The 13,147-nt window shown below is 50.0% G+C and overlaps 6 protein-coding genes across 6 annotated transcripts; 3 read left to right on the forward strand and 3 right to left on the reverse strand.

Annotated features, from left to right (window-relative positions):
- Nucleotides 1-200: 200 nt before the first annotated feature.
- Nucleotides 201-1,694, forward strand: BO79DRAFT_179283 (uncharacterized protein). The gene is made up of 2 exons (XM_025680023.1): nucleotides 201-765; nucleotides 858-1,694. The coding sequence occupies exons 1-2, from the start codon at nucleotides 504-506 to the stop codon at nucleotides 1,403-1,405; spliced, it is 810 nt and encodes a 269-aa protein (XP_025536389.1). The 5' UTR covers nucleotides 201-503; the 3' UTR covers nucleotides 1,406-1,694.
- Nucleotides 1,695-1,987: 293 nt separating this feature from the next.
- BO79DRAFT_46948 (uncharacterized protein) lies at nucleotides 1,988-2,736 on the reverse strand. Its single transcript, XM_025689296.1, has 2 exons — nucleotides 2,377-2,736; nucleotides 1,988-2,323 (listed from the first exon to the last, which is right to left on the reverse strand). Exons 1-2 carry the CDS (start codon nucleotides 2,650-2,652, stop codon nucleotides 2,228-2,230), a joined length of 372 nt encoding a protein of 123 aa, XP_025536390.1. The 5' UTR covers nucleotides 2,653-2,736; the 3' UTR covers nucleotides 1,988-2,227.
- Nucleotides 2,737-2,916: 180 nt separating this feature from the next.
- BO79DRAFT_273333 (uncharacterized protein) lies at nucleotides 2,917-6,695 on the forward strand (the record flags this gene model as incomplete). The annotated part of the gene is made up of 2 exons (XM_025687498.1): nucleotides 2,917-3,895; nucleotides 3,949-6,695. The coding sequence occupies 2 exons, from the start codon at nucleotides 2,917-2,919 to the stop codon at nucleotides 6,693-6,695; spliced, it is 3,726 nt and encodes a 1,241-aa protein (XP_025536391.1).
- A 239-nt stretch (nucleotides 6,696-6,934) lies between these two features.
- BO79DRAFT_273336 (alpha/beta fold hydrolase) lies at nucleotides 6,935-7,858 on the reverse strand (the record flags this gene model as incomplete). The annotated part of the gene is made up of 1 exon (XM_025687499.1): nucleotides 6,935-7,858. The coding sequence occupies one exon, from the start codon at nucleotides 7,856-7,858 to the stop codon at nucleotides 7,019-7,021; it is 840 nt and encodes a 279-aa protein (XP_025536392.1). The 3' UTR covers nucleotides 6,935-7,018.
- A 1,198-nt stretch (nucleotides 7,859-9,056) lies between these two features.
- On the reverse strand, nucleotides 9,057-10,100 carry BO79DRAFT_273338 (NAD dependent epimerase/dehydratase family protein; the record flags this gene model as incomplete). The annotated part of the gene is made up of 2 exons (XM_025687500.1): nucleotides 9,057-9,634; nucleotides 9,689-10,100. 2 exons carry the CDS (start codon nucleotides 10,098-10,100, stop codon nucleotides 9,057-9,059), a joined length of 990 nt encoding a protein of 329 aa, XP_025536393.1.
- A 1,194-nt stretch (nucleotides 10,101-11,294) lies between these two features.
- BO79DRAFT_258296 (arylamine N-acetyltransferase family protein) lies at nucleotides 11,295-12,269 on the forward strand (the record flags this gene model as incomplete). Its single annotated transcript, XM_025686288.1, has 1 exon — nucleotides 11,295-12,269. One exon carries the CDS (start codon nucleotides 11,295-11,297, stop codon nucleotides 12,267-12,269), a length of 975 nt encoding a protein of 324 aa, XP_025536394.1.
- Nucleotides 12,270-13,147: the final 878 nt, after the last annotated feature.

Below are 13,147 nucleotides of genomic sequence, written 5' to 3' on the forward strand. Positions count from 1 at the left end.
CTCGAATGTGTCAGAGACTCAACAGTACAGCATCCGAGGGTGCAAGGGATTGGTTCATTCGACACGCTGACATTCCTGGGCCGCCCCGCCCGCCGCCAACCGGCTGCCTCACCAATGTCTCTCTCGTCCCTCCGGCTTCGTCAGGTTGAACTCGCCAGGTTCTCCCTCATGCCTATCTGGGATGGCGTGCTCGCGCGTGCCCTTGATAGCCTGCCCAGTCCAGGCTTGAAAAATTCCTCTCCTGCTCTTCAAAGGGATCTTGGCCCCCACCAGCCTCGGCACGGCCCCCGTTCAATCGGCTTTCGTGTGGGCATGGCTGGCGCGCTGCCCAGCGACGGTCATTTCCCCAGATGAAAACTCCCTGCGTCCCGCCCATCTCCCTCTTATTTCTGTCGCTGAAATGTGAGATGGCACAGCTGCTGCTGCTGCTGCTGCCGCCGCCGCCGACCTGAATTCAGTTTCCACCTGGGTAAAGAGAGAAAAAGCTGGCGGTGTTCGTCAGCATGTGGCTCTACCATTTGCTGCTGATCGTCCTTCTGGAACGACTGGTGTCCGGCACCACCTGCTACTTCCCTGAGGGAAACGTGGCCGAGGATTACACGCCTTGCTCCGACAATGGCGTCTCGTTCTGCTGCAACAAGAACTCGATATGCTTGAGCAATGGCCTCTGCACCTCCATGCATCAACCGTATGTTCTTGGCCGCGGCGCCTGTACCTCCCAAAGTTGGAACGATACCTCGGTCTGCGACGATGTCTGTCATGGAAGTACGTGAGATACCTCGCCCACCCTGATAGTTTGGCTTCAACCTAGTCTACTGTTCTTCTTTGCGACTGACCAGGTGCTGGCAAAATTACAGTCACCACCGCGTGGAGCAGCGCGTGCTCCCTCATCCTCTACAGTGACGTGAACGGAGTCAAGCTCTACTGCCCCAACTCGATTATTTCCAACGGGACCAACTCCATCGGATGCGCCAATGGTGTCTCGCCCGTTTCAGTGGGCACTGGCAAGCCCATTGCTGGCAAGGCATATCTGGCCAGCTACTCCCTCCTCCCCACTGCTAGCACCGCCACCAGCACCGCGACCGCGACCTCTACCACCGAGCCCAATACCTCGTCTTCCTCCACAGCCGATGAAAGCTGCAGCAGCCCGACCGCGGCTAATGGCAATCAAGTCAGCCGCGCGACCGTGACCGCCGTTGGGGCCGGGGTCGGCGTCCCCCTTGGGCTGCTGGCGTTGGCATCGCTGGGATATGGTTTGAACGAGAGGAGAAAGCGGCTTCAACTCCAGAATACCCCGTCAAACGTATACCAGATGCCGGCGGCCTCATCAACGTCCTACCGAACGAGGAATATGGGCGCGAAGGAGCTATCTGGCCATGTACCGCTTCATGAGTTGGACACGTGATTGTGCATGGAGCGCGCATACAAATACTTGTTAGGGTTTGGTGGAAAGAGAAGACAGAAAGGGAGACTGGCAAACGGAATGTGGGTGGTTGCATGTATTTCCGTTACTCCTAAGAGTTCGTGTCTGTCCCCGAGCTCACACCCGCTGAACCTGTACTTTTTTGGACCGGCCAAGAAAGAACCGTAAAGATAATACTAATACACTGCTTCTGAGCAGCTCGTGTACAGTACATAGAGTAATGTTGGCTAGATCTACCGAAACTTCAAACCATAAAGGGTGCAACTCGGAGTGAAAGGCGTGAGAAAAAGAGATATGCATTGCTTGACTTCCCTCGGAAGCTTCCCTGATAGTTCTCGGAATCAAAACAGCAGCTGAGTAGTCATGCCGCCACAACAAGCCCGACATGAGAAGACGAATCTGCGACGGGTAGTACCAACTGAAAGAGCAGAGGACTCCTACGAAGTACTAGGCATACTAATGACCCAACACGTACCCAAGAGCGAATTATCAGGCTCATACTTGAACATCACGCGAATGTCTACAGCAGCCAAGCCCTCCAACTAACATATAATGATTATGTCTTATGATTTATCATCCTCAACGTCAGTTAGATGACACTTCTGAGCGAGAACTATTGAACGCATCTATCGAAACCGACTAAGGTACTTGCGAGGCCTGACCCTGAGACCAGGTTGGTAACGCCGTCCTAATGCGGGCTTGACATATATGGGGAGATCCCAAGTATGCATACAGAGTTGGAAGAAGAACGAAAAAACGGAAACCCTTGCCAACGAACCATGTTGCCCATACAGGAAACCATTATCAATTGGCCGGCATGCAGCAACAGCATATACTGTGTTGACAGAGCACACACCTTGGCTGGCCATCCACCTTCGGGACTAATTGAGCACACTGGCACTACGGAATCGATGAGCACCTTTCAATTTCCACATACAAGGGGGGTAACCAACACAGACATATAAAGTGGGCAATGTCAGGTACGGTACGAGATGATCATGAGCGCCGACAACTTGCTCGGTCGACCTCAGAGCTGAGCTGGCCCAGGAAAGGTGTCGTATGGAGGGCCGTGTACAGTGTACGAACGGAATCATATCATCTACCGATCTTAAGATCGGACGGCAGAGCGTTTCATCGGGCTCGAGCTGCTCTGGTGGGCTGTGATGATCTATCACCCCGTCGTTGTCTGGGAGGAAACCAAGAGGGATATCATAGTGTACGGAGGCCATGTTTGAGCTGTCAAGAAGACAAATTGATGTATTGCTCGCATGCGGGAGGACTTTGATAAGCTGGTGGGGGGCATGGCTACTGCTCTTACCAGTATTAATTTAGAGGTTCTTGTGGCTATGTCTCCCGCCACAGCTGCGATTGGGTAGCAGTCAGGCAGGAAGATGGGCCGATACTCCAGCTGCGACACACATGATCTCAGCAACGGGACGTATGAATCTCCTCATTAAGAAAACAAGCTTAGCATCACCACCCCGACGCTCATAATGGCATCCGGGTCGAAACCTTCTCACAATGATTATACCGTGGCGTGGATATGCGCACTCCCAGTGGAGCTGGCGGCTGCCCAAGCCCTTCTGGATGAGACCCACGATCAGCTTCCAGCCGGACCGAATGACGCGAATGTTTACACACTAGGGTGCATATGTGGCCATAGAATTGTCCTCACCTGTTTACCGAGCGGTGTATGCGGGACGATCTCTGCAGCTGTTGTCGCGACCCAACTTTTGTCAACTTTCCATTCCATCCAATTCGCCCTCCTAGTCGGTATTGGCGGAGGCATACCAACTAAGAATGCGGATGTCCGTCTTGGTGACGTAGTCGTTGCAAGACCTACTGACAACAACGGAGGTGTCGTACAATATGACTTTGGCAAAGCAACAGCCGCTGGCTTTCAGCGGACAGGCATGTTGAATAACCCGCCCAGATCCCTCTTGCACGCGATCTCTAAAGTAGAGGCAAACCATTTGTCACATGACCGCCAATTTGTCTCTTTTCTGTCTGAATTCGAAAGGAGAACGACTGAACAGGGAGCCTTGGTCTTCTCGAGGCCGGTGACGGAAGACCACCTGTATCTTGCAGATTACCCTCATGCTGGCATCCGGTCCGATGGATGTGCAAATTGCGATAAGTCGAGGACGGCTTCACGGTCTGTCCGATGCGATGGCTTGCCAGTGGTTCATTATGGATTGATTGCATCAGGGAACCAAGTGATCAAAGACAGTCACGTACGTGACAAGCTAGGGCAGGAGCTTGGGGCGTACTGTGTTGAGATGGAAGCAGCCGGTTTGATTAACCATCTTCCATGTTTGGTGATCCGTGGCATATGTGACTATGCTGATTCACACAAGAATGACGCATGGCATGGGTATGCTGCCGCTACAGCTGCAGCTTATGCGAAGGAACTACTTTCCGTAATGCCAGTTTCGCAGCATAATATGGCCGCTTCGATAGATACTTCGCAGGGTGAGTGATGTAACTTGCTCCTGATAAAGCATCGGACCGCTGATAGAGACTAGAAAATTACCATATACCATTTCAACTGACTGACGTACCCACGATTAGCAACTTTGTCGGTCGGGATGTGAACCTCCGCAAGCTATGGGAGATCCTGCAACCGAATAAAGTGATGGCGCGCAAAGGTGTCGTGATACATGGAATGGGTGGGCTGGGCAAAACACAATTAGCAGCCCACTTCGCTCGCATGCACAAAGAGGACTTCACATCAGTTTTCTGGCTGCATGGCAAGGATGAGACTACCTTGAATGCGTCATTTGCAGACCTCGTTGTCCGCGTCAGAGATATGGCTGCAACCGACAGTACGCACCACCATTCGATGCAAGAAGGGCCACCTTTATGTGCCAAAAGAGCCCTAGAGTGGCTGTCGAAGAAAAATAACGCTGGGTGGCTTCTCATCTACGATGATGTAGAAGCTTCTGACATTAAAAGCTGGCTGCCGACTGCAGATCATGGCTCGATCATCATCACAACTCGATCACCGCAACTTGCTGAGGGCATGATCGCTCACCCACTCACGCCGCTTCCCTTTGAGGATGCCTTGCAACTACTCACTGGCGAGCCAGGCCCTAGAGACAGCACATACGGCAGATGCCAGAACGACCCAAGCTCCGAAGCACTAGCTAAGCGTTTGCACGGATTACCTTTAGCACTGGCACTTGCAGGCTCCTATATCCACCGGACAGGTATGAGCTGCTCCAAATACTTGGAATACTACCAGCGCGAATGGTGCAGCCTTCAGGCAGCCGCACAACCTCTTCGAGGGTACCCAAACGGAAATTTGCAGACGGCGTGGAGAGTTTCTTATGAGGCAGTTAAGCAAACCTCCCCACTGGCAGCACAGACCTTCTTTATTCTTTCGCTCTTTCATCACGAGGATATATGGTACGAGCTACTCCACAGCGCCATGCAATCCCGCATTCTACCCTCAGGGCTTTCAGAAGTTTTCTCAAACGAGATCCAATTTTCAAAGTCGATGCAGATATTGCTGGACTTCTCGCTGGTACAGCAGTCTTCGCGCCACGGGAGTTATTGCTTACACCCGGTCATACAAGATTGGTGTGAGAATGAGCTTCCGTTTGTCGATTCGGACCTCGATGAGCTTAGCAGAGAGACCTTTACCATTCTCGCAGTCACAGTGGGCTCGAACGCCCAATTTGCGCTAGACACGAACGACTGGTCGTTGCAACAGCGCCTTCTGTATCACGCAAACAGACTCATGCCATTGATACGAGACAAACCAAGAGAGAGTCGAGATTCTGAGGTCCTTTCGGCACTTCATGCGATGGGGCGCCTGTATTGGACACATGGAAGGCACAAACGAGCAGAGCAGATGTACCAAATGGCACTTGCTGGGAGAGAGATGGCGTTCGGCCCAGATCACAGAGTCACTCTCCAGACCGTCCATAACATGGGCTTGCTGTACCATGACCGGGGAGATTTGAGATCAGCCGAGCTGATGTTTGAGCGGGCGCTTTCCGGATATAAAAGCACCGAGATTGATTATTCTCAACTGGAGGCGCTGGATACCCTTCAGAGTCTTGCAAATATCTACCATGCTCAGGGGAGACTGGACGAGGCCGAAAGGCTGTGCTACAAGGCACTGACGGGATACCGAAGTTCATCGACAGCAAGCAGTCCATTGGTCCTGGATGCCATGCATAACCTTGCAAACATCTACTTTTCTCAATACCGGTTGCCCGCAGCAGAAGAGCTATACGACGAAGCCTTGAGGGGCAAACAGAGATCTCTTGGTGAATATCATACGTCGACGCTAAACACAATCCATAACATAGGTGTTGTCTATTTTGAGCAAGGCCGAGGACAGGAAGCTGAAGAAATGTGTGAGAGAGCCCTTTCTGGAAGGATGACAGTATTTGGGAAAGATCACGCATCTGTATTCGACACGCAATTCCAACTAGGCACCATCTATCGCTCACAGGGTAAATTGAAAGCGGCCGAGGAAATGTACCAACGCGTTTTGTTGGGACGGGAGAAGGTTCTAGGCGCTTTTCACTCCTCAACCCTTCATACTATCCACCATATTGGAAATCTCTATTATGTGCAAGGCAGGCTGCAGGAAGCGGAGCAGATGCAAGAACGAGCACTCAACGGCTTTGACCGCACCTTTGGTCATGACCACACCTATACACTTGAGTTGGCCCATACCCTGGCTGTTTTTTGTTGTCAGAGAGGGAAGCTCGATAAGGCAGAGTCATTATTTCAACGCGTTCTGTCCGCCAAAGAGCAGATCAATGGAAAGCGCAGTGGACCGGTGCTTGCTATTCTGAACAACTTAGCAAATGTATACCGAGAACAGGGCAGACTCCGGGAAGCAGAAGAGACCTATAAGTTGGTCTTGGCCGAATGGCGGAAACACAGCCCAACGCATTCTGCAGCACTCGGTGCTTTGAACAATCTAGGTGTCGTTCACCAAGACCGGGGCCAACTGAAAGAAGCGGAGAAAATGTTCAAAGAATGCCTAAATGGATATGAAAAAAGCCTCGGTCCTAATCATGTCCTTACACTGGACGCGGTATCTAACTTAGGAGACTTGTATCGGGATCAGCACAAAGCCCACAGGGCAAAGGAGCTTTACTTGCGCGCTCTTGCCAGCTACGAGGAGACCATGGGTCCCGACCATCCGAAAACACGAGAAACCGCAAACAAAGTCCGCTTGGTATCCAATCATCCAAACTCGGCCAAGCGAGATTTTATTGCCAGACTCTGGAAAGGTAGTCGCTGGTGACATACCTTACTCGTGATTATGTTGTATGCCAATGTTTTCCATACCTCGTTCAATCAGCAAATAAAAGGTGTTGATGAATTCCTACCTTCGGCGACACAGTGATATTTGGTCCCGCTGACACGATATCTCTATCTCTAATCCAACACGCGGCTTTAGTATTGGTATGTCCGACGACTTTAATGATATTTGATTTTTCTCTATTGCCCGCTATTCGGGATTAAGTTTGCTGTATACGGCACTCATATGCCCAGGACAAGCCTGGACATGAACAGAACCGGGTATTCTGCTCCGGAAAGGCAGCGGAGAAGATGTTCAAGAAAGCCTCACAATGCTTCCCCCAGAATGCTCAACAACTCTTCTGTGAAGGCCTCCGGATGAGTAGCGGATGGCAGATGCCCACCGGCCACCATCTTAACTGGTAAGCGTAATTCGGCACCTAGGGTGGTGATCGGTTCAGTGGTCAACGGAGTTGAGGACAATTCACCCCTGATGAGAGTAATCTTTTCACGATAGGCCTTCAACACAGGAAAGGGTACTTGGTATCCTAGCAGTACAGGTAACTCATATTCGAAGAGGAAGTTGAAACAGAGAATCGACAACGCAAGGAGCTTCTTATGAGTGGGCGAGTCACGAAGCAGCGCACGGTCTTCACTGCTCGTTACGACCGGGACAAATGTCTCCGAGGCGGCAGCTGGACCATGGGTCTTGTATATCGAAACGGTGGACTGGAATGCTGCAGAGACCTGCTCATAGCTCTGCTTTGGTAGGAGACATGGTATGCACGGGTCATGGACAATTATCTCTCGGACCAAGTCTGGATGAGTGCTGAGCAGTTCAAGGGCATGCATGCAACCTAGTGAAATGCTGTAGATGAGGACTGGCTGATCAGGTGAGAGGTGCTGTATGAGAGCGACTATGTCGTCGACGGTGTCTTTCAGCAGGGTTCGTTGCTGTTCATGCGTCGGTGGAGAGAGGAAGCGACTGCGGAGGGAGCCTCGCCGATCGAAGCCAATAATAGTGTATTGGGACGATAGCCGCAAGGCGAGGTCTTCGTGGGTCAGGTGCGTTCCATGGGCCGCTGGGATGATGAGAAGCGGTGGACCGGAGCCGCGGATTTCGTAGTAAATGGATACACCGGGTCGGCTCAGGACTCCGCTGGACATCGTTGCTGACTTGCTTCAATTCTTTCTTTCGATTGTGCTGTTTTTTTGTCTCGCTTGAAGATAGGCATGCGTCTCCTTGTTAAAATATGTAGATGTTGGTACCCCCCGGGGTCCTTCAGTTGTAATCGGACCCTTGTTTCGGAATCGGCATCGGACAAACTAATTAGAACAGGAAGAATAATTGAAGCAGCCGAAGCCAGTCTCCCGGTATCTACTTATGGTATGATGGTGGTGCCCTGCATGTTTGTGTCTCGGCAAAGATATGCCCAAAATTTGGTCATTCGATCATGTGCCAACTAGCCCGCCCCTTGAAGCCATATAGTCTGCAAATCAGGGCATCTGAAAAGCAATCATGGGTGAAGTTCGTGTCTTCTACATCTGCAACTCGACTGGGTCTTCATATGACGCCTTCAATAGGCGCAGAGCTGATAGAAGTTTTTGGTGTGTCATGTACGGTAGGCACATATAAGAAATATTTTCAATAATGGCCTGCCTCGCTGCTGCATCTCCGTCCCGGATCGACGCTTTTAACAAAATAAGTCTAAGGAAGTTATTGATTTTGACTGGACTTCACCATACTTCCGTTGGCGAACTTATATCCTTTTTGGCATCACTAAAAATTTGCTGTAGGGGCAGATTGCCTTATTCTCAAATCGCTACAAATAGTGATGTTCAGCTATACCGTAATGCCTGTGTACGAGGTCACTTCTTACAGCACAGTCCTTGCCCGTGTGGCGGCGGAGTGTCGTAGATAGAACGACCACCTACTAGAGAGAGATCCCATATAAGATAAAACAACGGAGTGGATTGCAGGTCTATGCAATATCCTCGTCTCAGCGATATCTAAAAACAGCAGGCTGGCCTCCTAATTTCGCTATCTCTATTATTGTGCGAAGGCGCATTGTCAACTGCCAAGAGTATGGAAGAGACTATTCAAACAGGAAACTAAAAAGAATACAAGCACAAGAATACGATATTGCCACTGAGCAACCCTCGGTCACACGGATATCCTTACCTTTTCAGCAAAAGGGCGCCTCGCCTTGCTTCGAAGGAGTGATGAAGACTCCAAAGCAGTGCTTGGCGGTGCCTATCTGTACCCGAAGTAGCGGAAGAGACTAGTTCTTCAGTCCACAGCATATGTAGTTTCCAAGAATTGCAATTTACATGATATTACTGTCTCATACAATCTGCTCTAAAATTACAGAACAGACTGAACCGGCAACTTCCCAAACTCCAACTGCTGGTCAACGGTGTCTCTCACTTGATCCTCCATTGACTTGAATTTGAGGCCGAGCTCTTTCTCAGCTCTACTCGAGTCCACCGCGTAGTTCATCCAGTCCTCTGGAATCAACTTCCAGGCGACGGAAGGGTATTGTTGTCGAACGAACTCGTTCACCTCCTTCCATGACCGGCGTGGAGCAGAGAGTAAGAAGGACTGGAAGCCTCGTGTGGAATCACCCAATGCTTTGACGTGTGCCGCAGCGACATCATCAACATGAACCCCCAGGAACTGACCGTTGATGGGCTTTTCCGACGATAGAAGAGTGAGTACCAGCGCTCCGCAACTTCCACTCAGATTGTCATGTGGTTCTTGCACCGGATTTCGACCATAAACCCAAGATGGATGAAATGTTGTCACATCAAACGGTGGGTTGTGCTCTTGTACAAAGTCGATGATCGCTTGATAGGAGGCTACCTTACTCGCGCGGTACTGTACCATGGGGTCAAGCAAAGACGAGATGCCCTGCTTCGCATCATAGGGAACTCCAGTATCCTCTATGGAAGGTCAGCAGATGTCCGGCATTTGGAGCCAACGCGGGACTTTCTCACCGGTAATCACTGTCCCGTGCGGTTGACCAGCCAGGGGCATAAATGATGATATTGAAGATGTGACAACAACCTTCTTGATAGATGAATTTTTGCAAGCAGACTCCAATATGGATGTTGTTCCCTGCATTGCAGGAATCAAAAGGTCGCTGTTTCGATCTGGAAGTGGTGATGCAACATGTACAACATATTGCACGTCCTGGATTGCCTGATCGAAACACCCAGTGACCGTAATGTCGCTCACAACGATGAAGTCAATATTACTGAGATGGCTGCTGAATATGCGGCGCAACTTCTCAGCCTGTTCGGGGCGTCGGATAGAGAGGCGTGCGCGGTATCCGGCCTGCAAAACCTCAAGGGCAACGCGAGACCCAATGAAGCCTGTTGCACCTGTGATCAAGACGGTAGGGGCCATTATGCTGTCATTCAATTTGGAAAATGGCGGTCATATTGGCTTCCCTGCCATTATCATGCTTAAATAGGGCATCTAGCCACCACAGCTGGACAACGACATGCGTGTCGGAGTATCTAGTTACGGTGACCGAAGCTGTTTACACCTCACTGACGCACTCAAAGGAGATGTTAAGCTTGAGTAGCTCACTAAGTACGTATGATCGTAGGAAGTTCATGCAGTATGTATGCGTTGACTTACTAGCCTTTGGTTACGTTAGGCACGATCATGCAAGGTGATTGGAGTCAGCCGATGGAGATTCAATCGGCATTGCGCATCTTGTTGCATTTGGTAAAACATTTAACTTCAATGAGGACCGGTAAGAGATCCTCACTATAATCCGGCTACGGACTAACAATTATAAGGATCTAGAAAAATACCATGGTGCGCGAACAGGATTAACGGGCTTACTTTACTCCGTTGATGGACGCGGATAAACGCACTCCTCCGCGGCTTGGTGAGTCTAATTCTGCCGGGAATATATTTCAGCTCACCGGTTACACCACAGGATGCTAGGGCCCGACGATCACGCGGCTGAATCATACTATGTAAGTTAGTTTACTGTATGGACTCCTCTATTATCACCACACTATCCCCACTAGTTCCAAGTCATATAAGTCAAACCCCCCCCCCCCCCCCCCCCGTCAATATTTATTAGTCCGTCGATACTATAATACCGTCTCCGATACTCCGTGCGGATCACAGGAGTTGCAGGAAGTGCACTTTCATAGAGGAAAGAGAAAATCACATTGTGTCGATATCGTTGAAGAAAAAGAAACTAAAGCTCAGAACTTCCCTCCATCCCTTTCTAATTATCAATATGGTTTTTTTTCCTTTTGCTTCTCCCTTTCCTCTTCCAATTGCTAATGAGCGTATTCCCGGTAGTTGATACTAGATTTTCGATGAGTTGGTAGAGTAAGATTTGGTAGTTGTTCGTTAGACTTGCAAGAGATGCAGCTCTACACCAATCGTTTATTATGGAAATTGCATATGCGACAATCAGGTAGCGTCCGCCTTACCTCGTTATTAGTGTCGATCTTAGAGGACATCTTGTCAATGTCCATGAGACCGACTAATTCTATATAACCCAGTTCGTCGAACACACCTAGGTAGACACCACGCCTTTTATCTCAAAGCCTCAAAACCCATTCCTCCAAAATGTCATATACACCGGCCCAACTAGATCATTACTTCGAACGCATCAAACTTTCTCATGACACTCGCGCTCGCTTGAGCGCTGGGAATAAAGACCTAGAGGTTCTGACCAGCCTTGTGCGCCATCATGTTGCAGGGGTTCCCTTTGAGAATACAGTGCTGCACTACACCCCCCAGCAGTATTTTGAGCTCAAACCTCAAGGTCTATACGAAAAGATTGTGCTTCGTCGTCAAGGTGGCACCTGCTTCCAGGTAGTCAGGATCCTAAGCGAAGTCCTGCTTTCCATCGGATACACGCTCTACAACAGTGCAGCGCGTCTGAACGCAGCAGCTAGTATCTCTCTTGCAACCACCGGCGATCCTAACCGACCAGTGGGTGCACAGTTCGGTGACTGGCAACACATGGTTCTCATTGTTTGCGTTGACGGACAAGATTACCTTGTGGATGGGGGCTTCGGTCCGAACTGCCCTGTCCAGCCGATTCCCTTGCGTGATGGGCATGAATTTGTGGATGGGCGCTTGGGCCGTCGGGGACGCCTGATCTACGACAATATCAACAAAGGCCGGGCGCATCATCTGAAATACTGGCGACTGCAGTTCCAAAGCATGAAATCAACGGCGGCGCCGTGGATGGACGTATATGCATTTAAGGAGTGCGAATGGTTAGACACGGATTACGAGGCCGGTGCCCGGGCAGTTGGTACAAACAAACGCGTATGGTTTCGGTTCCGTGTGACTGCTTTCCAGTACGTGCTGGAGGAAGGGGTCCCTACGGGTTGGGTTATGCTATGGCATAATATGCTTATACGGTTCGACGGTGGCAAGGTGCTGGAGAAGAGCTTTTTGGAGTCTGAGGAGGAGAGGATCGAGGTGTTGGCGGATGTGTTCGGAATCGTGCTGACCGACGATCACAAGAAAGAAATTGCCGGAATGTTCTCAGCTTTGCCTCCAAAGAAAGCAAGGCCATCAAAGATGTAGATTTGTATTACTCACACTTGGGCCAGCCTGCCGGACACTGCGATAATTTGCATTTCTCTGCTATATTGCTTCATACTTAATCTGACATGTGTTTATTTATATTTATGTTCGTATTGGGCTGTCAGACGGCCGCAACTACTGTTACTTAGTGGTCTTACCGATGGATCTGTGTTAGGTAAATATTTATACTACCTCTACTGGCTGGCATCGGGTGATCACTCAGGTCATCGCTCAGTACTACTGCATACATCACTGCTCACTGCCTTGAAGTGACTTGAGTCTGTCTTGCTCTTATTTGTATGTTCACGAGGGCTTGTGGGAGGGAAATGAGTAGGCAGTATATGCGTACCACTCACAAGATAACAGGTAGGATAAATTAATGTAGCTCTCATACAGCTTATTATCAGTGCTATAGATCAACTCACAGCTCACCAGATAAATCCGACTTCATGTAACTGCATCATAGTGCTCCGGCAAACATCCTCAGGCAGACTGAGACGTTGTATGAGGAAATCCGAATCCGAATCCCCACGCCCAGGGGAGATGGGGGTTGAGATTAGTAGTGTTTCAAAGCACCGTACCGTCGTCAATATATTGTGGAGGTGACAAAATCGGGAACGCAGTATGTGGTAGTACGGACCCATGAGAATATTCTTGAAGCATAAAGGGCTCCCTTGCCTTGGCTATGGTCGCAGGCTTGGCAGCACTCTCATCTGGTCTTCTGTTCTACAGCCTTTGGGGCCAACAACCCGGATTGCCGCTTCTGCTTGGGTAAACCAGATTTTCTTAATAATTAGTGAGGTGGGTTTGGTGCTGAAGACGGCTCTGAGAGAATTTCATAGCATTGACTGGGGGATCCGGCTGTCTAGAATCGATTA

Source organism: Aspergillus costaricaensis, assembly GCF_003184835.1.
Source record: "Aspergillus costaricaensis CBS 115574 unplaced genomic scaffold BO79scaffold_31, whole genome shotgun sequence".
In the NCBI taxonomy this organism is placed as follows: Eukaryota; Fungi; Ascomycota; class Eurotiomycetes; order Eurotiales; family Aspergillaceae; genus Aspergillus; species Aspergillus costaricensis.